General features: G+C 39.2%; 1 protein-coding gene across 1 annotated transcript in view; it reads left to right on the forward strand.

Annotated features, from left to right (window-relative positions):
- The window catches only part of MAGI2 (membrane associated guanylate kinase, WW and PDZ domain containing 2), a 701,446-nt gene that overhangs the window by 304,218 nt on the left and 375,089 nt on the right, over positions 1-22,139 (forward strand). The window contains exons 6-7 of the mRNA XM_027773307.1: positions 11,577-11,698; positions 13,655-13,837. Of these exons, the coding sequence (XP_027629108.1) occupies positions 11,577-11,698; positions 13,655-13,837 (305 nt within the window). The remainder of the gene's footprint in view (positions 1-11,576; positions 11,699-13,654; positions 13,838-22,139) is intronic.

Consider the following 22,139-nt stretch of genomic DNA (forward strand, 5'->3'; position numbering starts at 1 on the left):
GCTCTTAGTACCATTTTGTTTCTCTCTTTTTCAAGTATGCAAATCATACGCATACACACACACACACACACACACACACACACGCACACACACACATTTTCTAATGAAACATATTCAGGGATTGCTTCTATGTGCATAATCGCTGAACTCTAAAACATAATTAAATTGATCAAAGTAATGTTCTGTATTTTCACCATTTTTTTTTTCATAAAATGAGCAGGTAATTTACTATTTTGTTAAATTTCCAGCTTCACAACAAAAACTGATACAAAGAAATTGAGAATTCCCCAGCCAAACTATATTGTAGATTATCAGATGGAACCCATGTCTGCATATACATGAGTGATTTCAATTGAGAAGTAAGTGTGCATTTGTGTCAGAACCACATAAATCAATGTTCTTGGATTTTGGCACTACACAGAGGTGAGATTGACTTGTGCATCTGCCCCTTACTGTGAGATGTGCAGAAAATTCCTTATTCTTCATCAGGAGCAGGTAAATTAAAAGCAGAAAACCTGTTTGTTGAGAGCTTGGCACATAGTATTTGCCCAATGAATATTAGCCCCTTCCCTCTTCTACCATCCGCCATTCTCTATTCTGTCTTTTATTTACAAGACTGGCATTCATTCTTTAAGCAACTTTTTTTTTTTCCAGCAAGCTGTGGCATCTATTAAGCAGAATTTAAATCTGAACAGGAGCAAAGTAATTTTAAATGTGTACAAGATGGAATGTTCTTAAACATCTAATACCACACCTTTCATCTTCTTTATTTAGAACTTCAGATGAAAAACACAAATTCAGCCCAACGTGGCAGTATAACTTTGTATAAAGGAAAAGAGCAAACAAGATCTTTGACAATGTATATGCATTGCAATTCCATATGAAAATCTGATCTTCCAGTAACAGCATAATATTAGGTGTAGTGAGTTAATTATATTAAACGCTGCAACGATACTTGTCTTCAATAAAGCAGTCTATTCAAAACGACAATGGAGCAACTTACTGCTACCTTCCTTTGCCTTTGGTGAATCTTTATCCTCTCTTCCCACTGCTTTTTTTTCCTTCATAATTTTGCTTATCTTCTAACTCATAGCCTCCTACCCACACCCAGCCCTTATATCACTTATTCATTGCAAAGTATTAAAAGAGCCTGGGTATATTCCAGGTTTTCAGACAACAGATAATTTTCTTCCTAAAACTCATCAAAAGTACTTTTTAAATTTAATTTTGTTTTCTAATCCCTCCTGAATCATCTTCTAGCATAAAAAAGGAAGAACTTTATATTTGATTTCCCCCTGGTCTATGTGGTCATAAAGATCCAGTACTCAAAAATAATATTTTTAAAAGTCTTTTTCCCATTAGACTTGGAAACCTGGGGCATTTTCATATAACATGGAATTGGAATTATCTTTCTGTACCATTGACTATCAGAAATTTGTCAGAGCCTTGCCCCTCTCCTTCACCAGCATTCTGTCCCTGATTTCCTCCTTGCTACACACTCCCAGGTATTGGTGATGTTGTCTTCATGATTTTACACTGTTCTAGCATCCTTGGTAATTCTTCAACTGTCCTTGGGTCAGACCCCAAAATATTTCCATGTCCACGGCTCTATCTGTCTAGCACATATAAGTGTATATATTTTCAAGTTCAGTGGACTTAGACTATATTATGAACACCTTTTAACAATTCATAAGTAATTCATTAAGAAATAGCAACCCATTTCAACAGAGTATACTACAGGTTAGACCAGTTTTACCTCTCTCAGTATACTGAAATGTCTATTTCTCTGGACGACTAGTGATTCTTCATGCTTGTGGAGCATCCTTTTATTCAGTCTCATACCCTCAGGCAAGAGCAATGCCTAGTACATTGGAGGGAGGTAGAAATGATGGGGTGCACCATGCCTTTCTTATTTGGCTGATACAGTGAAGCTCATCTTACACTGTCTCCAAGTTCAGGAATAAGGCACATCCCCCAGAATGGATACCTTCAAAGCTGCAGAATTCCCTGCAGTCACAAAAGACGGAGGGAGATATTCAAACAAAACAAAACAAAACTTTGTACCAGGACTTGGAACTAGCCTTCCAGCCTTGTAGCTTCTATCTCCCCAACTGTTCTTGCTCCCACAACCCTACCACGCACAACCACAGGCGTGTGTGTAAATGTGTGTGCCTATACAGTGATCCCTCGGTATTTGAAAGGGTTAGTTCCAGGACCCCCTCCTCATATATACAAAAGTTTATGGATGTTTAATCCCTCCTAGCAAATGACGTAGTATTTGCACATAAGCGACACACACCCTCTCATGTACTTCAAACCATCTCTAGATTACTTATACTACTACAATGTAAATGCTACATAAATTGTTGTTATACTAAATTTTTAGGAAATTAACACAAGAAAATAAGTCTGTACATGTTCAGTATAGACACACCATTTTTTTCCCCAAATATTTTCAACCCCACATGATTAAATCCACAGATCAAAATCCGCAAATATCAGGGACTGACTGTACTCTAGCTAGGTCGAATTGATTACTGAACACTTTCCTCTACCACTTTCTTTTAAACATGCCTCTTCATCAGGGCCGGCAGGTGGTGTGGTAGTGAGGGCAGTTGTACTCCTGCATGGCTGACTGTGATTTGAGTTCTGGACCTGGCAGCTTGCTTTCTCACTTTCCTTCTCTCTCTCTGTCTCTCTCTGGTCAACTTCAATAAAATAAAATAAAATAATGACAATGAATAAAATTAGATTAAATAATTCTTTTAAAAAGTGCTTCTTTATCAATCTGGCAAAATACGTTCATCCTCCTAGAACATGCTCAAGTGTCTACTCCTTTGCGAGGCCTTACCGGAACTATTAGAACAGGTTGTCTTTATTTTTCTTTGAGTACACACTTTTTGCATACAGATCTCAGCATGTTTTACTTTGTACTGCATTGTTCTGGCCTTGAGTAGAGTGACCGATTCATCCCAATTTACCCACAAGTATCTATGTCTTAAAATGCAAAGTCCCACATCCAGGGAAACTCCTTAGTCTAAGACAAATGGAAATCTTTGGGCACCCAACTTTGATGTCTTTCTCATTGGAATACAAAGTCCCTAGGGAAAGGGATTGTGTCATAGTTACCTTGGTGCTCCCAGTCCTAGCAAACTGAGGAATTAATGACCCTGTGTATAAGACTTAAGGGATTTAAACCATTTAGTCAGGTTAGCAGACTAACAGTGGAAAAGACTTTTTCTCTAATACAGATTTTGAAATAGTGTTATCTCTTAGGTACCCTTCAGATAAATCTGCCCTATTAAGCTTATAATTCACTGCTTTCCCTCAATCTAGAAGCAAAAGGTTAGAAATACCTTTGATAGGGACCAACAGTTAGCATGATGGCTATGTTGCTGACTCCCATGTAGTCAACTGAGGTTCGAGTCCTGGACCCGTGGTTTAAAATCATTCCAGGTGCACGTGCGTGTGTGCCCAAGATCCCAAGAGGAGAATGGAGGAAAAGGGATTGCAGAGTGCCCATGCCCCAGGGGATGATTTCTCACTTTCTATCTCTCTGTCTATCTCTGTCTTTCTGGTGAGTGTACGTGACATATAGCAAAAACCTTCCCCCCCAAAAAATAAAAAAACAACCTTTGATAACAATGACGTCCTCTTGCACTCAGCATAACATTTAGAAAGAAAGAATGGATACAAAACATTTTTAGTGCATACCTCGTGGCTCTGTGATTTTTGACATTGAGTCTTTGTCAGTTGTAGATCTTAGCTTCATGGTGTGACTGGTACTTTGCCATATCTACCAGGAGTAAAATATCAAGTTTTCCATGTGGTTAGTGAATGGTAGTGGCTTAGTGTGTTTTAATTAAATAACATTGCTATTTTCATTTATGTAAAAATATACATTTTGGGGTACTCAGACCTGTGTGGAGTAGAGGACAGATTCAACTATGAGATTTTCAGTGCCAGTATGTGGATACTCTTCTCAGTTGGCCGTGATTCCACCTCCCACCTGGATACCATCTTCCCAAAGTAGACACCCTCATGTCCTGAAAGAACAGAAGAAAGTAACGTGAATGACTCAAACTTCCTACTCACATTCACAAAACGAACTTATCTTCCCCCAGGTATGATTGGGAATATTGAATGGACATTTACAGAAAGAAAATGATCGCTTAAGTATTAGAATGGGGGAAGAAATCTTTCAAGAGACAGAATTCAATTATTCTGTTTTGTAAAAATGCTTCAAGTAAAATAGATTCAATTTTTCCATTTATTCAAAGCTCACATTTTAAACTAACTTATATTTAAAACATTAGGCTTTAACCTAGCACTTTCAAATTTTAACTTTTCTATGCACTGTAAGGCACACATTGTATTATGTAAACCCTATTTTATATGATAATTCTTTCCCCTTTTTCTTTCTCCTGCTAGACTTTGTGCCCAATTATAATCTTTGCTCCTCCCTACAATGCCTGCCATGGTGCCAAGCAAGAATGTGAGAAATGAGGATGTGACAAATCATGGCAGCATTGATCAAACACCAGGCCCTGTTCTTAAGTGCTTTCTCATTTTAACTCATTTGTTTTACACCACAACTCCATGAGGTGTGTATTCTTTTCATTCAAACTTTACATATGAAAATTTCAGAAGCACACAGAGAGTAAAGGATGTGCCCAAGGTCACACCCCTGGGAGATGATGGGGCTCAATATGAACGTGAGCGGCGTGACTGTAGAGAACAAGCGCTTATTAAGCTATCCTGCCTTGTGTGAAGAGGGCTGGCCCCAAAAGATCCTTGTAGGGGTTATTATTTTCTCTTAATCTCTAAAGCATTAAAGAATTTTTATGGAGCAAGTAGATGAAGTAGTGATTAAGGCACTGGACTCCCATATAGTTAACTGCAGTTCAAGTCCTGGGCTTAGGAGTTTGAAACTCAGGCCAGGCATGTGTGTGTGTGTGTGTGTACATGCCCAAAATTCCAAGAGGAGAATGGAGGAGAAGGGATTGCAGTGTCACCAACCCCCTAGGAAGATGATTTCTCACTTTGTCTCTCTATCTCTCTCTGTCTGTCTGATGAGTGCATGTACCCTATGGCAAAAGTCTCTCAAAAAAATTAATAATAAGAGAGTTTTTATTCAATGGATCCAAATTTGACAGTAGAGAAAACGTATGCAGTCTTCTCACGTTTTGTAGCAACATGAATGAAATACAGATAGAGAAGGTGTGATGTATGAGGTTGGCCCCCAGTATATCTGTGGTTCAGGGTTTCAAATGGGAGATGATGATAATGATAGTGAGGAATTAGAATTGGAGAAAGAAAATTTAGGGAATTCCCGAGAAGAGAATGAAAGAAAAGGGATTGCGGTGTGGCCACCCCCCATCCAGGGAGTGATTTCTCGCTTTCTGTCTCTCTGTCCCTCTCTGTCTTTCTGGTGAGCGTGCACGCCCTATGGCAAAAACCTCCCCCCACCAAAAAAAACCTTTGATAACAACGAGCTCCTCCTGCACTCAGCATAACATTTTAGAAAGAAAGAATAGATACGAAACATTTTTCATGCATACCTCATGGCTCTGGAATTTTTGAAATTGAGTCTTTGTCTGTTGTGGATCTTAGGAGCTCAGTATGTCACCCCTTCCACACAAAATTGCTTCTTTTGTGAATTCCTGAATGGGCTCAGTGTGAATTTCCTGGTGCTGAGCACCTGCCTCCTCAGTGCTCCCACATGTCCCTAACATAGCGCTTTTCCTTCTAAGCACCTTTCTGTTGTAGCGGCCCCAGCTGCTAGTTATGAACTCCTCAGACTGAAATCTTTCCTCACCACAAAGCGGGACGACTTTTTCTGTCACTAGAATGTCTTGAAGATTTCTCTGTTTTGAAGGACTCTGTGGGTCTTTATCCACATGCATAATGGTTTATACTGTCACCCAAGCTGGACCCAACATTACAGCGTTACAGTGATAGAGAGGTTTCACATTGAGTTCCAGCTGTTGCAGTGTTTGAAGGGAGAGGTCGATTGGAAAACAGTGAGAACTCTCCCTTTTCATGTGTGCCTTGCTCCATACACGCATTTATCAAACAGATACTTACCAGACCATCTACCACGTGCCTAAAAGTAATTAGCACAACCACGTTGTCTACCCTGGAAATATTTTACTGTGCTACATACAGTCTCCACTGAAAAGCTGTGTGCTTTGCTGTCCAACATTGAGAAAGTCTCAGCTGAAGTCAAGATAGTGCAATAATGACCAATGAGTGCAAAGATATTATTCACAACTATGCACAAAAAGAGACCCTCACTAGTGTAAACAAAAACAAACAAACAAACAAAAACAGGCAAAGCAAGCTATGGTACAAACAGGCTGGAATATAAAGGGAACATTGGGAATGAGGGTCAATGATAGCTTTGATAACCTTCAGCAGAACTGTCATGTGCATACCAAAGTGGTCGGTATGTACGACTTTTCTCCTAATTCGCCATTCCCTTCCCACAGTGAAGAAAGTGGCAAATGGGATCCTGGCCTGAGACCGCCTTCAGTGTCATTATCATCTGATCAGCTACAGATATTTTCTTCCCTCTGTGCATGTCTGAAACCTCTGAAGGTAGAAGTCTTCTTCACGAGCAAAATACCATTTTCTAGTCTTCCTCCCAGCCACATGCCGAAAAAGAGACTTCTAAATATTACATGAAAGAAACTCTTTATGGGATACCTCCACATGTTTTCAGCTTCTAACCCAGGGATTGCAAACCTAGCTATACATGAAAGATACCTGAAAGTTTATTTTGTTTTATTTCACTTTTTTAATGTCAATGCCTATGTAACCCACCCTGAGGTTATCAATCAGTTAGTTTAGGGTGAGCCTGAGTCTTTGATTTCTTTGTTTGTTTGTTTCTAGAATTCGCAAGTGCACCTAGAATTACAAAGCACCACCACATGTGAACTTACTCTAAGTTTCCATTCCATGGTGTAGATGAGTGAATATAAGGATGAAGAGAAGCTATTCTTAAGCTATCTTTATTTCATGGAGCCTAAAAAATGAGGAGGAAGAGGATGGCATTTTTCGTTCATATCCTATGTACATGTTAAAAGACCCCTCCCAAATCCTTACTAAAAGAACTTGGACTATTCTTTTGGGGGGGTATAAAAAAGACAAGTCTTCTATATTCATTTATAATCACATTTCTTTATAACAAGTCTTCTGGAGTTTGGGAACATTTTAAGTTTTAGATGCATGACTTCATTTGTGACAATGTAAATGTCCTGTAGCAATTATCTTAAGATACCAGAGCCACATCCAGCTTCTGCTATCTGTGGGTTAAAAGGCATACCAAGCTACTTCATTAATGTTTTCATTCTCTATGAACTCAAGAAACTCACTCTGAAAGTGAATGGAATATTTTCAACATAGTGTCCATAAAGCCTGTGACTACACATTGACTTTTCCAAGAAAATAATTGCCAGCAGCTGACATGGAGGAACTCTCTTTTATGTATAAACATATCCTAGAAAGTTTTTATAATATATGTTCTTTTTTTTTTTTTTTAGTGGTTTTTGCTATAAGGCACGTGCGCTCACCAGACAGACAGAGAGAGACAGAGAGACAGAAAGCGAGAAATCACCCCCAAGGAGGATAGCCATGCCACAATCCCTTCTCCATTCTCCTCCCAGGATCTTGGGCATGCACGCAGATGCACCCAACCCGAGTTTCAAGGCACCAGTTCCAGAATTCAAACCACCGTCAGCCATTTGGGAGTCCAGCTATGTAACTGCTATGCCATCTGCTGTTACTGTGATGTATCTTCTAAGGATAAAGTTACACATTGGAAGAACAGTGACCTAGCCAAACAAACAGATCAGTTAAGAAATGAAAAAAGCTGATACATCACTACATTTTAAAGCAATTTCTTCATTTTCTGTAAGTACTAATGTATATTTAAAAGTTTTAAATGCACACTCATCATTTGACCAAAGAAAGTGTCTTTCACCACATTAGATGCTTAGTGTACAAGATGAATGACAACCTGTGGATCCTGCACAGGAGTGCACAGTCCAGAGAAGGAAATAAGCATGAAAAGCAATCATTAAAATGCACTATGGAAAGGTTAGTAGAGCCTATAAAATTCATTATTGTGAAATTAACACTTAGGATGGTGTAGACTACATTTCAGATACTTCTCTCCCATGACCTGGGAAAGAATATCTCACAGAACGTAGTAGTATCTCATTACTAGAATGTGTGGATTACATTCTGCATGTGGATTACTTTGTCCTTCAGAACAATATAACTGGTTTCTCCTATTGAAATAACAGCTAGAAAACGCCAAGTTCATTTGTGGCATAACTCTAGTAAACAAACAGAACCTTTCATCATAAATTTTGTCTATCGACCATTTTTCTCCAGTCAACTAAGTTCACCTACTTGTTATTGCTGTTGTTCTTTAAAATTGTCTCAATTCCTCTCCATGATGAGGCAGTGTTTAAGAAAATAAATTGGCGACCAGCAGGTGGTGTGGTGGTTAAGGCGCTGGACACTCCCACATGGCCAACCACAGTTCGAGTCCCAGACCTGGAAGCTTGCTTTCCTGTCTGTCTCTCTGTCTCATAAAATTAAAATAAATGAATGAATAAGTAAAATTAAATAAATAATTCTTTAAAAAAATAAATAAGTTAACTGTTCAGAGTGTCCAGAGAGCCCACAGGGAAGAGCATAACACAGCCTGGGAGCCTGGATATGTGGCTGGGAAAGGTTAGGGAAGAAGTTACAGAGCAGACAGGAAAAACAACGTCCGTATCATAATAATGACAATACCAACAGCATTTATAGTTGCTTCCAGGACAGGATTTTCAAACTGTGTTCTTCTGTTTATGTGGCTAAAAAGGAACATTGCAAATTAGGATAACAGTGGGGCAAAGTGACTATAGTGACTATACTTTACAATCGTGGAACTGTCCCTGTGTGTTCGTGCTTTATAGACATTTTTCTCACCCTCACAGCAACCCCATGAACTAGATATTAATATCCTCATTTGTAAAATGATAGTAGAAATTTGCCCAAGATACCCCTCCAACTCAAACTGTCTTGCTTCAAATGCTGCCCCATGGATGTACTGAACTCATTTGAAAGGATAAGAGATTTGGTGGAGTGTTGCCTATCAGAGTACCTTCAGATTTTTCTGAATCAAAGGCAGATATGCATTGCAGTTAGAGGACAAGCTACAGAAATAAGTAAGGGCAAAGTTAGGAATAATGTATGTTTAGGTAATAGATTTCAAAAGATTTTAGAAAGGAAGTTAAATGATAATGGCGAAAAGGGAAGAGAGGCTTTGAAATCTGTGCCTTCTGTAATAGAGTGGCACTTTGGAGGTTGTGGGGTGAGGAGGCCCTACAATATACACCACATCCTTGGAGCCCCCCTAGTGCACAGGAGCACTGGGAGCCTTTGTCTTCCAGTGGAAAATAATTTTACATGGACTCATTTACTGTAACCCCTACTGGTGAGTTTCATTAACAAAGAACACTGGTATAAGCTCCTCCTTCCTAAATAGCACCAGAGACAATAAAAAGTTTATAGCACTTGTGAAGCCCTCCACCGCCACCCCACCAGGCACACAACCACGCACCAGGTACAACCTTCCTTATGGTCTCAAAATGATGATAGTAATGGTGGTCATCAAGATGGCAGTAGTTGTCGGGACCAGCAGTTAGCGTAATGGCTATGTCACTGGACTCCCATGTAGTCGACCGCAGTTCAAGTCCCAGACCCAGTGGCTTAAACTCACGCTGGGCACGTGTGTGTGTGTGTGCCCAAGATCCCGAGAAGAGAATGGAGAAGAAGGGATTGCAGCGTGGCCATCTCCCTGGGGCGTGATTTCTCACTTTCTGTCTCTCTGTCTCTCTCTGTCTGTCTAGCAAGCACACGTGCCCTATAGCAAAAACCTCCCCCCCCCAAAAAAAGGTGGTAGTAGTCGTGATAATTATTGAACATGTCCTTGTTCAAAACTCTGTGCTAGTAGTTATTATTTCATTTTACCCTTATAAATCCTCTAGAAGGAAGGCACTCTTATCCCCATACTACAAACTGAGGCACTATGGCAGGTTTAATGATTTGCCCAAAGTCACATAGCTCGTCAGGTGGTGGAGCTGGAATTTGAACACAGGTCTGATTGACTCTGGAGCCTGTGTGGCAGACAGCTACCCTACCCTTTCCTACGAGGACAGAATTAGATATCGTAGTTGTCCTACCATTTTCATCATTGGTGGAGACTTTTCTTCTTTGATCTTCCCTTTCTGGTGTATACTTCTAGAAAACACAATGAGTGGTTTGTACAGGGGTATGTGTGCATGTGCATTAAATGTATATACTTGTTGATGTGAAATTATACATTGAAAAGAGAAAGTATGTAAGTAAGAAATCCATTTTAGAAAAAGACAGGGTCAGTTCTTAGCCTTTCTACTTACTAGACATGTAATTTAAAGCAAATCATTCAGTCTCTCTATTAGTTTCATTCCATTTTAAATGGGGATAATAAGAATTTAAGACCTTGTTGTTATGAGGCTTAACTGTGGAAAATTATACATTGTATTATACTTGCCATGGAGGTAAGAGCTCATGAATGTCCAGTTCCTCTTCTAAACCCTCCTCACGCTTCCATACCATTAACATATTTCAACTCATACAATGAATCAAAATCAGTGTATTGAATCAGAAAAGTCATGACATGTTTTCTATGTGAAAATGCATCATGACTTTTCCAGTGGCCCAATATATACCAGGCCTCTCATGGGACATTAATATCCTAGAGAAAAAGCAACTCGGCAGCTACCAGCAGACAGGTTGTTGGCTCCTACTCTCCCCACAGACAAGGAACTCTCCATTGCAAACAGCCTGTATATAGGAACTGGTCGTTTTCTTATTCTATAAGCCTTCAGTTTAGCTGAGGGACAGTTGCTTCAAGTCACTCTAAGTCTGATAGCTTCAATTTTGCCATCGTGTGATAGAGAATGTGAATACTCTGCATTTGGTTGATTTCAGCATCAACCATATTACATAGGTATTATAAACATCCTTTAATATCCTTGGGAATCTTCCTCCTGGATCCCAGCCCTTCAGTCCAGGTCTAACTCTAAGAAGCATGGACCAATTGTTCTGCACTGTGTCAGTGAGTGTGCCTCATATTGATTCCGCCAGGTGTGGAGACTTAGCAAAATTTAGATGACATGCTTTTCTTCTCCACCTTTCAGCATACATTTCATTTGTTGACTGTTTATTTTAATGCATCAAACTCATTTCAATCCTACACAGTAGGATAGGAAACAAGCAACCATTCTACTTCTTTTGGCTGAAATGTGCGTAACATAAATGCAATAACATGATAGAGCCACTGGAAACTCTGCTTGTCACAGCAATGTATATGGTACACAGAGCAGCCCCTCAGAAGCCTGGCCACATGCTGGTGAGGCACTTGACTGTAATCGAATATGGTATCCCTTAATCACTTGCTCTCTGAAGAGTCATACATATGTTCTCTTAAATGACTTTGCCCCACTGTTATCCTAATTTGTAATTTTCCTTCTTAGCCACATAAACAGAAGAACACAGTTTGAAAACCCTGTCCTGGAAGCAAAAAGAAAGCTACAGCAGCATAACATGCCCCACACAGAACTTGGAACAAAGCCCCTGCAGGCCCCAGGTTTCCGAGGTAAGGTACCATGTCAGCATGCAATGTTTCAGAGGGGAAACTGTCTGTCAAGCTGCCTGCTCTTCCAAATATGCCTGTAGCTTGGACCATTTCAAATAATTGATTTGCTTTCCCTGTACCCCTCTATTAGCTCTAGCTGGGTGTTTGCATTGTGTCTAAACTAATGAATTTAGCAACCACAGATTAAGTGAAAGCTGCAGGCAGCACCTTATAGGAATTTACAACACATTGCCAGGTGGAGATGAATGGGGTTTGCCAGTAGTACAGTAAATTGCAAAGATTCATAGAGACTCATAAGTTTGTCCTCAAAAGACCAAGCACAAGAATGAGGCTTGTTCTCCTTTGTGACAGTAGACAGCTCTTCATCGACATTACCTAGGCCCAAATCCATCCGCCCTCGCCCTGCCCCGGAGAGGTCGCGCAGCGTGAATGACTTGTCTTACTACCAGCGCGACCAAGCTGGGAGGCCCTGGCTGTTCGGTATGTCCCAGGGCTGCTTGCTGGTCCTGACCACATGGGGAGCCACGTAGTGGGATGAGCGGCTGCACCAACTTTTCACATCTTCGTGGGCTTCTACTCGTAAATAAAAGCACAAAAGAGGCTTTGCAGTCGAGAGGCCCCGGATTTGCCTGTTGATAGTTTTCACGCCCTTCCACTTGAGCACAATGAAATGAATGTAAAGGTTTCCTGATGAACTTCTCTACAACTGTAAACGTTATTTTGATAAAGAGAGTGTAGGTGAAAACACTATATGTGTTTTTTAAATTTGTTTTAAAGAAGCTTTATTTTTAATCAAGATATATGTAATATGTAAGCAGACAAATCAAGTAAAAGCCTGATATAATAACTCATCTCATAGTTTATTACATATCATCTAAAATGTAACAACAAAAATATCATACAATACTTAACCAAGTTGCCATATACACTGTGGCTATTACAAATACCAAATCATATCCTCAAAATCTAACCAGTGTAAAAGGCATATGAAATACTTATCTGAGGTGGAATTTAAAGCAGAGATTAACTCTGTCTTCTAGTATGACTCTCATTTTGAAATCACTTAACATACTTAGGAATATATTTATAACAGATCATAGCTGGAAAAGCATATTATATAATAAGTTAGTGGGCAAACTTAGAATGGGTTCAAGTTCCATTCAGATTATTTAGGTGTATGACTCGAATGTGTCAACATATTATTACACATAAAATGTGCTACCTTTACATTCATAATTATATTTAGAACTACTGGCTTGCCCTTTGCTCACGTTTTAGAATATACTAAACACTATCAGCTCAGTAGACATTAATTAATCTGGTTATCTTGTCTCACAATAGAGGGATATAGCAAAAGTTAACTCAGTCCCACATCCAGGTACTCTCTAAACAATTTGGACCTTTGAATATGTGGTCACATTTCACTGTTTTTTTATGGTATCTGCACGTGCTTACATGTACTTTTAATCTCTTTAAGAGTCATCCAAAAAAGAGGCCATTTTTGTTTCCTAACCCTCTCTCTTCAAGATTTTGGGCAGGTCGAGCCAGTCACATTCCTTCTACCTGGAATCTTACATAACGACAAGAGAGGCCTATCTAGACGTGTCTGGTTGATTTGGGCTCCTTGTCCTCTTTACCTGAAGGCTCTGACAAAGTATTGATACATCTCTTTTTAAGCACAAGAAGGCTAATTTAGTGAATGCAAACACTGACTTGACAAAAAGTCTTTCCAAACCAAAAATCCTTTTCACCTTTCCCTGGATGTCTGGGACTGCTCTGCATTTGTATGAAGTTCTAATATTAATAGTTTTGCTCCACTTGCAATCACCACCTGCTTGCATTTACTGTATAAGACCCCAGTGTTTACCTGTGTGATTGCTGCTCAGTGGATGACTTAACTCTGAGAACTTGCCTTAAAAATGCTTTTTCTTTTTTAACTTATATTGGCCAATGTAGAAAAACCACTCTTCACCCGGGATGCATCCCAGTTGAAGGGAACATTCCTCAGCACCACCCTAAAAAAGAGCAACATGGGTTTTGGATTTACCATCATTGGTGGAGATGAGCCTGATGAGTTTCTACAGGTGAAAAGTGTGATTCCCGATGGGCCCGCAGCACAGGATGGGAAAATGGAAACAGGTAAGTTCCTTAACGCCTTAGAAAATTTTCTTACGTTATTTTTCTGAATGACATATATAGGGATATTCTTTCGTGTTTTTAATTCAAAATGCAAAGGTCACTTTACAAAAACCACAAATTATGTTTCCCTTCCATCTAAGATTATCAAGTTGAAGGAATTTGAAAACAACTTTGAATATTTTTCTCTCATTTTTCAGACTGTTTCTTCTATTCAACACTTTTCTCATTTAGCTCTAGAGTGTCATCTTAGAGATGTGATGAACATTTAACATGTTTTATCAGCCACTGAAATTTTAAAATCTGTTTTAATCTTGTGATATTTTCATGCTAAATTGCCCAGGAGAGCTGCTTAAACACACGTGCCCATCTCATAGAGAAGATTTTAAATGACATTGGTCTTTGTATGTCCCATATACTGTTTTAGTACACAGGTATTTTCTAGTCTTACAAATTAATTTTCATGCACATTCACTTGGGTGCCTATGCAAATTATAATTGAAAATTATTTCATGTGGAAATACAGAATCCAATTGTTAAAAGCAGGAAAATATGAAACATGAGAAATGCACAGAATAGACAAAAAAAAGTAATGAACTAAGTCTGATTTAACAGTCTGATTTTATTTTATTTTACTTTATTGTCAGAAGTGCTTGTCAGAGAGATAGAGAGAAAGGGCACCTCTCCAGAAGGGCATGGTCACACCGCACTCCGTTCTCCCCTATTTCTCCATCCCATCAGCATTTGGAGCATCTGTGCACATACACGCAACATATCTTTCAACTTGCCAGGGCCACAATTCAAGCTATAGTTTGGCCATGTGGGATCCAGAGCCCTTAACCACTAGTCTATGAAGGTGGTCTTCATAAGCTGACCTAAATTCTCCTCTCTGGCCTGTGACCTTGACTGAGTTCCATAATGTATAAATATTAATTTCCTTATCTGAAAAAAATAAAAAAATAAATTTGATCTTGTATATTTAAAGTGCTGACTCAAGAATTTTATAGTCTTTTTTTTTTTTTTTGTTTTTTTGGAGAGGTTTTTGCTATAGGGCGTGTGCGCTCGCCAGAAAGACAGAGAGAGACAGACAGAGAGTGAGAAATCACCTCCAGGGGGATAGCCACGCCACAATCCCTTCACCTCCATTCTCCTCTCGGGATCTTGGGCATGCACGCACACGTGCCTGACCTGAGTTTAAGTCACCGGGTCCGGGACTCGAACCACGGTCAACTACGTGGGAGTTCAGTGACATAGCCATTACACTAACTGCTGGTCCCTATGGTCTTATTTTTTAAATGCTTTAGAATAAGTATTATAAAGTATAATAACTCTATCTCCCAAGAAATATATTCTGCTATCAAATTTACATTCTTCACAACATTGATCTAATTTATGATATTGAGTTTCTAATATCAATGAATCCTAGTAGATACACAATTTAGAGACCTATTTTGGAGGAAAAACTGTCATATTTATTATATATATGTATTTATGAATTGTTCTTCTGTAAGTTTTAAAGTAGTTTGTGTATGGGGGAAACACATAAAATGGAGATCTTCATGTGATATATTTTAATTTTTAAAATTACTAATGCTAGGGACCAGCAGATAGTATAATGGCTATGTCACTGAACTCCCACAGAGTCAATCACTATTCGAGTCCCAAACCTGGTGGCTTAAAACTCACACCAGGCGCGTGTGTGTGCATGCCCAAGATCCCGAGAGGAGAATGGAGGAGAAGGGATTGCAGCATGGCCATCCCCCATGGGGGGTGATTTCCTGCTTTCTGTCTCTCTGGCAAGCACACACATCCTATAACAAAGATATCTCTCTCTAAAAAAAATTACTAATGTTATATTACCATTTGTCGCTATATAAATAACTTTTTATAAGGTGCTCTTACAAGTATTGGGTTGTCAGAAAATTCCTGATGTATTTTTTTTATGTTTTCCTATGTAAAAATGCATCATGACTTTTCTGACAACCCCATATATTTGTTACTGCCACTCACTAGTGAGTAATAATGCATATGGAACTTACATCTCCTTAGGAGTTGAGATGAAGTTTCATTATCAACTCACCACATTTTCTAAACATATTGTTTTTAAAATTATGTGCATAGGGGACCAGCAGTTAGTGTAATGGCTATGTCGCTGGACTCCCACATAGTCGGCCACGGTTCGAGTTCTGGACCCAGTGGCTTAAACTCACGTCAGGCACGCGTGTGTGCGTGCCCAAGATCCCAAGAGGAGAATGGAGAAGAAGGGATTGTGGTGTGGCCATTCCCCCTGGAGGGTGATTTCTCACTTTCTGTCTCTCTGTCTCCCTCTGTCTTTCTGGTGAGCACACTATAGCAAAAACCTCTCAAAAAAATTATGTATGCATAATTTTTGATAAGAATGAGTTAAAGAGTATTCAACTCTGCTCTTCATTCAGTGGTATTTTACTAAGCTTCTACACCTTCATGTTGCCAAAAAGGAAGAAATATCATAAATGTCAAATGATTCAATGAAAAAAAAAATCCTAATGCATATAGTTAGAATAAAAGGAAATTATAGGATTAATTCCATTTTAGCAAAGGGGAAAGGATCCTCAAAGCTTTTAAATTTCAGTGAAATGTTTACCATGTCATTTCTATTCATAATAAAGAACCTAGTTATTTATCTCTGGTCCAACCCACTATTCCATGTTTCAAAACTAGAAAAGATTTCCTTTGGTATAAATTTTTTAAAAACAAAATAAAAATATTTGCACAGTAAAGTTCTTTCTTTTCTTACTTATTTTACTAGTTTGCCACACCCACACAGTCTTAAGTTAGCCTTATTCAAAAACAAATGGAAGCCTTAATTAGAATTTAACAGATTTTCTTCATCTAAGATCATCACAAAGCAGGTCCTAAGAAAGAAGAGCCAAGGGTTTAATTCCATTCACTGTCCCCTGATTTGTCCTATATTTATGCATTTAATAAATGCTTGTTAAGCACATCTCTTTCATAGTCACTGCAGTATACCAGAGCTACAAAGATGGAAATGAACTTGGCCTGGCTCTTAGGACGTTTACATCTGGGAGGGGTCTCAGACTCATAGTGGAATAATCGTAACATGACATAAGAAGCCTATAATAATCAAGTTTTTGGCAAAAAGTCAAGAGAGTTGGGGGTGAGGGCAAGTGAGCAACAGAAAATTTTTTTAAAGAAAAGCGTATTACTACCTTTACAATTGTATTAGACTTTTGTAGGGATGATCATTTCTCTTATAGGAAAAGAGTTTAATTTTTAAAAATTAGTGCCTATTAAATATTCAAAGAATTTTTAAATGTTCACTTGCAATTGTAAGATCATTTGAACTCAACTGTGGACATATTTCTGTGACAGTCCACAGTTACAACAGAGGGACTGGCTCTGCAGGTCAACAGATATTTAGTGAATATTTGTATGTGCCAGACTTCCTGCTTGGAATGCAAAAATGAAGAGACAAATGTTTCTATCCTCAAGAAATTAACAGTATAGAAATAATGAGTGGCATGTTAATAAATACTGAACATCAATGCAATGGTAAAATATGTACTTAAGTACAGAAACAGTACAGAGGAAACGGGGTTCAATTCTGTTGGGAAGTGCTTAGGAAATGTCTCAGAGAGAAGATGATTCCTCACAGGGGAATGATGCAAGGTGGACAAGCGCAAGAGCCTATGGGAAGAGAAAATAGCATGTGCAAAGACACGGTGGCGGGAAATAGCTAGAAAAGGTTTATATGCCATCACAGGGCACATTAATATGTCACTAAAGTGGTGAAGTCTCAAGGAAAATGATAATCCTAAGTGGTTAAAATTAACTGTTAAGAGTTATAGAAAACATACAAGAGTAGTAGGCAGTCAGAGATCCTCAAATTTTAAAAAAGTCATGAATGTATGCCTAGAAACATTCTTCTATAAACTTTCAACCCATTATACAAGAGGTCTACTCGATGATTTTAGTGCTGGGTAAATAGCTGGTGTTCAGTATTTGTTGGATAAATGGATGAATGGATGGATGGATGCTCTTAGAAATGAAGAAGAGGGACCAGCAGGAGGTGTACTGGTCAAGATCCTCAATTCCCACATAGCCTTTCATGGTTGGAGTGCTAGACCTGGCAATATGAAAATCTTGCCAGGCATATGTTCATGCAGGCTGAGAATCCCAGGAGAATGAAGGAGAGAGGATTGCAGCATGGTCAACTCGTTTTTAGTGTTGATTTTTCACTTTCCCTCTCACTGTCTCTTTCTGGCAAGCATAAACATCCTATGGCAAAACCTAAAATTAAAAAAAGAAAGAAAGAAAAGAATTAAGAGTGAAATCTGAATGGCCTGAATTCTGAATTCCCCCTTTAATGTATAGTCTAGTCAATGCCAATTGGGCAACGTAGCTCACCCTTGAAGATAACAAACCAGCCATCCAGTTTCTGGATGAAATGTAACAGACATGGTGGGTTCAGAACTAACTTCTTTTTTGTAATTACTTCTTATGTACAGTGAGCCTCAAGAGTTAACAAAGATAATAGACACTACAGCTATGAAAGATAAATCATTGGTTTTTAAGAGATGAGCAGTCTCATTTAACATTGAAATAAGCAGGAATATATTTTAATCTTCTTTTCTAGCTCTAGGAGATCTCTAATTTAGGCAGAGAAATGCCAATCGTTTGTGTGGACAAAAAGAAATATCCACTGCACTGAAACATTTACCTAGGGTCTTGTACTAGAGGAATAAGGGTAGGGTGGGGAATTCTTTCCTAGTCAGCAGTGACTCTAATAAGGAATAGAGAACAGGGAAAAATTAGGGCGTTGTGCCTCTGGTTCCTTTTTGACAACTAATTGAGCCCACCCCAATACTCCTATAATGTTACAAGTGGTTTCTCATAAGAAATTATCATGATGCCCAGAAACTGTCAGACTTCTGATTATTAAGTGTTCTGTATATCCCAGCAAGTGTTTGTAGGTACCAGAGAGCCTGAGAACATTCTTTCAGGTATTTTAAAAATCACCTTTGATGTAACTTGACTTAGGTGAAAACCAAGTCTGAAAGATATTTATCTAACATACTTCAGTTAAAACACGTCCCTTGTTACGTGATGGTTCATGTTTTTCCCCAGGCTAATTTTTGAATCAAGGCTTATGGGTTTCAACAGATATGAAATGAGGAAAGCTGACCTATCCACAAAATTTTCCTATAGAGGGACCAGCAGCTGGCATAATGGCTATGTTGCTGGACTCCTATGTAGTCAACCATGGTTCGAGTCCTGGACCTGGTGGTTTACACTCACGCCGGGCACGTGTGCATGCGTACCCAAGATCTCTAGAGGAGAATGGAGAAGGGATTGTGGCATGGCCATCCCCTCTGGGGAGTGATTTCTTGCTTTCTGTGTCTCTGTCTCTCCCTATCTTTCTGGCAAGCACACATGCTGTATAGCAAAAAAAAAATCTCAAAAAAAAATTTCCTGTAGACAGGCATTGAATTATGAGGTCACTCACAACCTGGCAGTTTTTATTTTCCTTCTTTTAAAACTTATCCATTTTGTTAGTGAATTTATCAGAAGATTTCCTGAAAGGTAAACACCCTGCATTCTTTAACCCTTGGCATTTGTTCATTTCAGACAGCCATCGCTGCTTTTTCACTGGTTATTTCCTTTAGATCTATGTTTCAAAAAGTAGAGATCAATATTAACTTTGTCAGAACCACTTAGAAAACTCTTTAAAAATGAAGATTTCTTGGCCAGCCCCATGGCCTAATGGTTAAAGAAACTAGTCCCCACATGGCCAAAAGCAGTTTGAATCCCCAGCTGGTGACCTAAAACATGCTGGGTGTGTGTGTGTGCACATGCCCAAAATCTGGAGAGGATGGAGGGATGGAGAAGAAGGGATTGTGGCATGACCACATCCCACTGGGACGTGTTTCCTCTCTCTCCCTCCTCACTCCCCTTCTCGCTCCGGCTCTCTGGCAAGTGCATGCACTGTCTGGCAATTAAAAACATGCAGATTCCTGTGTTCCTACTAATCCCAGATTTCTAGAAATAGTGTTTTGGAATGTGTATTTACATACTGGAAAAAAATGTCAAAGCAGTACATGCACATGGTTTATAAAAAATAACATCAAGACATTTCTAATGTATAAAATATCTCCAGCCCTGCCCCTCTCCATTCTCCAGACCCATATCCCAAAAGCAATTGATTAATTTGTATTCTCTTTGGGTAGCTCCTTTCACACTTCTAATCAGTGCTTATACAGTTATATAGATTTAGTTGTTTAATATGACCAATATCTACTTCCGCTAGGGAAAAAATGAAACTTTAGGTCTTATACTCATCTGCTTTTTTTGTATTCTCCCAATAGTTTTATCTCATTAGTAAAATTTTAGTAAAATGTATAGTTTTTGCTTTACTGCAGTTTTGTATATTTGTTCACTAAACCTAGTAAGGTACCATTGTTTTCCTTAAACAACTTTGTGGAGCTTCACATTGTTTTTCTTTCTTGAAATAACTCTATCATTCCCCCAAAGTGCCATCATGTGAGGTACTCTATCAGGTGTCCTTTTGTTTCAGGCATGTTTTTGTTCTAGTCCTGTCTGGGATGATTGTACAGCTGTTATGTCTCTCCAAAGCATAGTCCACTGTTACCAGTATCCACGTCTTCCTCTTTACGATACCCTCGTTTGACCAGAGCACAACCCTCACACATCCTGTGATCCTATTAATAGACGGTCCTTGTTTAAAAGTGAAACACTGACAAGTTACTATGTTTGTGGCAGTTTGAAGACTGGTCAGGTTTTACTGAGGACTGTGAAGCAAGGACAGAATGTGAAAGTCTAGTTTGTTCTCTGGATGTTTTAAATTCTTTTTCTATTCTTGTTTCTTTTTTTCTCTCTTCTTTTCCTCCCTACCCCCCCTCCCCCGCCCCGAGTCACCCTCATTCTCTGACTTGGGGGATGCCGTGGAAGTTGCGTCTGTAGGCATGTGCCAGGGCAGATCTTCTACAGGCTCCTATCAGATATTTCCTAACCCCTCCTCCTTCTGGGGCTTCTGTGGAACAACCAAAAGTCTTTCTTGTCCAGGTTACCCTTGCCTCCAAGAACACACTAAAACAGGAGGTAGCAAGCACTGTCTTTAAAGGACTAATACTAAATATAGTACTTTAGTCTTCTCAGGCCAGGGAGTGTCTTTCAGAACCATTCAACTTGGCCACTTGACCTTCTGAAGAGCAGCGCTGGACAGCGTAAAGAAATGAGTATGGCTGTGCACCAGTAAAACTTCGTTTGGGCATACAGGCAGCTACAGGTTTTGCCCCATGCACCTTGATTTCCCAGTCCCTGCTCTAAACATGCCTTCCGGAGCTATGATACATTAGTTATTATGCCTTTATTGACATACATATTCTGGAATGTTTTATTTCTTTTTTGGAATGATTTTTTGCTATAGAGCATGTGCACTTGCCAGAGAGACAGAAAGCAAGAAATCACATACACACACACACACACACACACACACACACACACACACGCACGGGGATGGCCACGCTGCAGTCCCTTCTCTTCCACTTTCCTATCAGGGTTTTGGGATGCACACACATGCCCCTGGCATGAGTTTTAAACTGCCAGGTCCAGGACTCAAACTACCATCAACCAAGTGAGAGTATAGCACCTGCTGGACCCTCTAGAATTTTTTTGCACTGTCTTGTCTTGTATTGGCCCCTCTCAGTCAGACTATGGCCCATCTCAGGTTTTCTTTACTGCCGTAGGTTTATTCACTTGACGTCTTTGTTAAAGAGGAAAGCTATGTGTGTTTATTCTGTCATCTTCAGCTAAAGTTTTAGAATCTGCAATACCTGACCCTGAAGCCTGAGAACCACTGCATGTAGTGAGCAGACTCCTTTCCCACTTTCTCCCAGTCTAGCAAATGTTCTTCATCCTATCCTCACCTTCTCTCTACTGAGCCTGTGCTCAGAATTGCTCCAAAGGGATGTTTTTAAGTATTTCTGGGCATTAATTTTAAGTATTTCTGGGCATTAATTTCTGGGTATTAATTTAATGTCTGTGGACATCTATCCAATAGAAAAATGCTAATTAATCATTATATTTGTCCTTTATGTCAGTCACATAAAGTGGCTTCTAAAAATCAGTCTAGGACATTGAACTATTAGTAATTTCTGTTTGATTTTTTTTTTTTGGTAACAGTTTTGGCGTACAGTAGTCCATTATTTTTTATCTGACATCTGTGTTACCCTTTCCTCTCTGAAGAACAGTGAGAATTAACCAGACAGAGGCCATGGATGCTATG

Source organism: Tupaia chinensis, unplaced genomic scaffold, assembly GCF_000334495.1.
Source record: "Tupaia chinensis unplaced genomic scaffold, TupChi_1.0 Scaffold000044_1, whole genome shotgun sequence".
NCBI classification, from domain to species: Eukaryota; Metazoa; Chordata; class Mammalia; order Scandentia; family Tupaiidae; genus Tupaia; species Tupaia belangeri.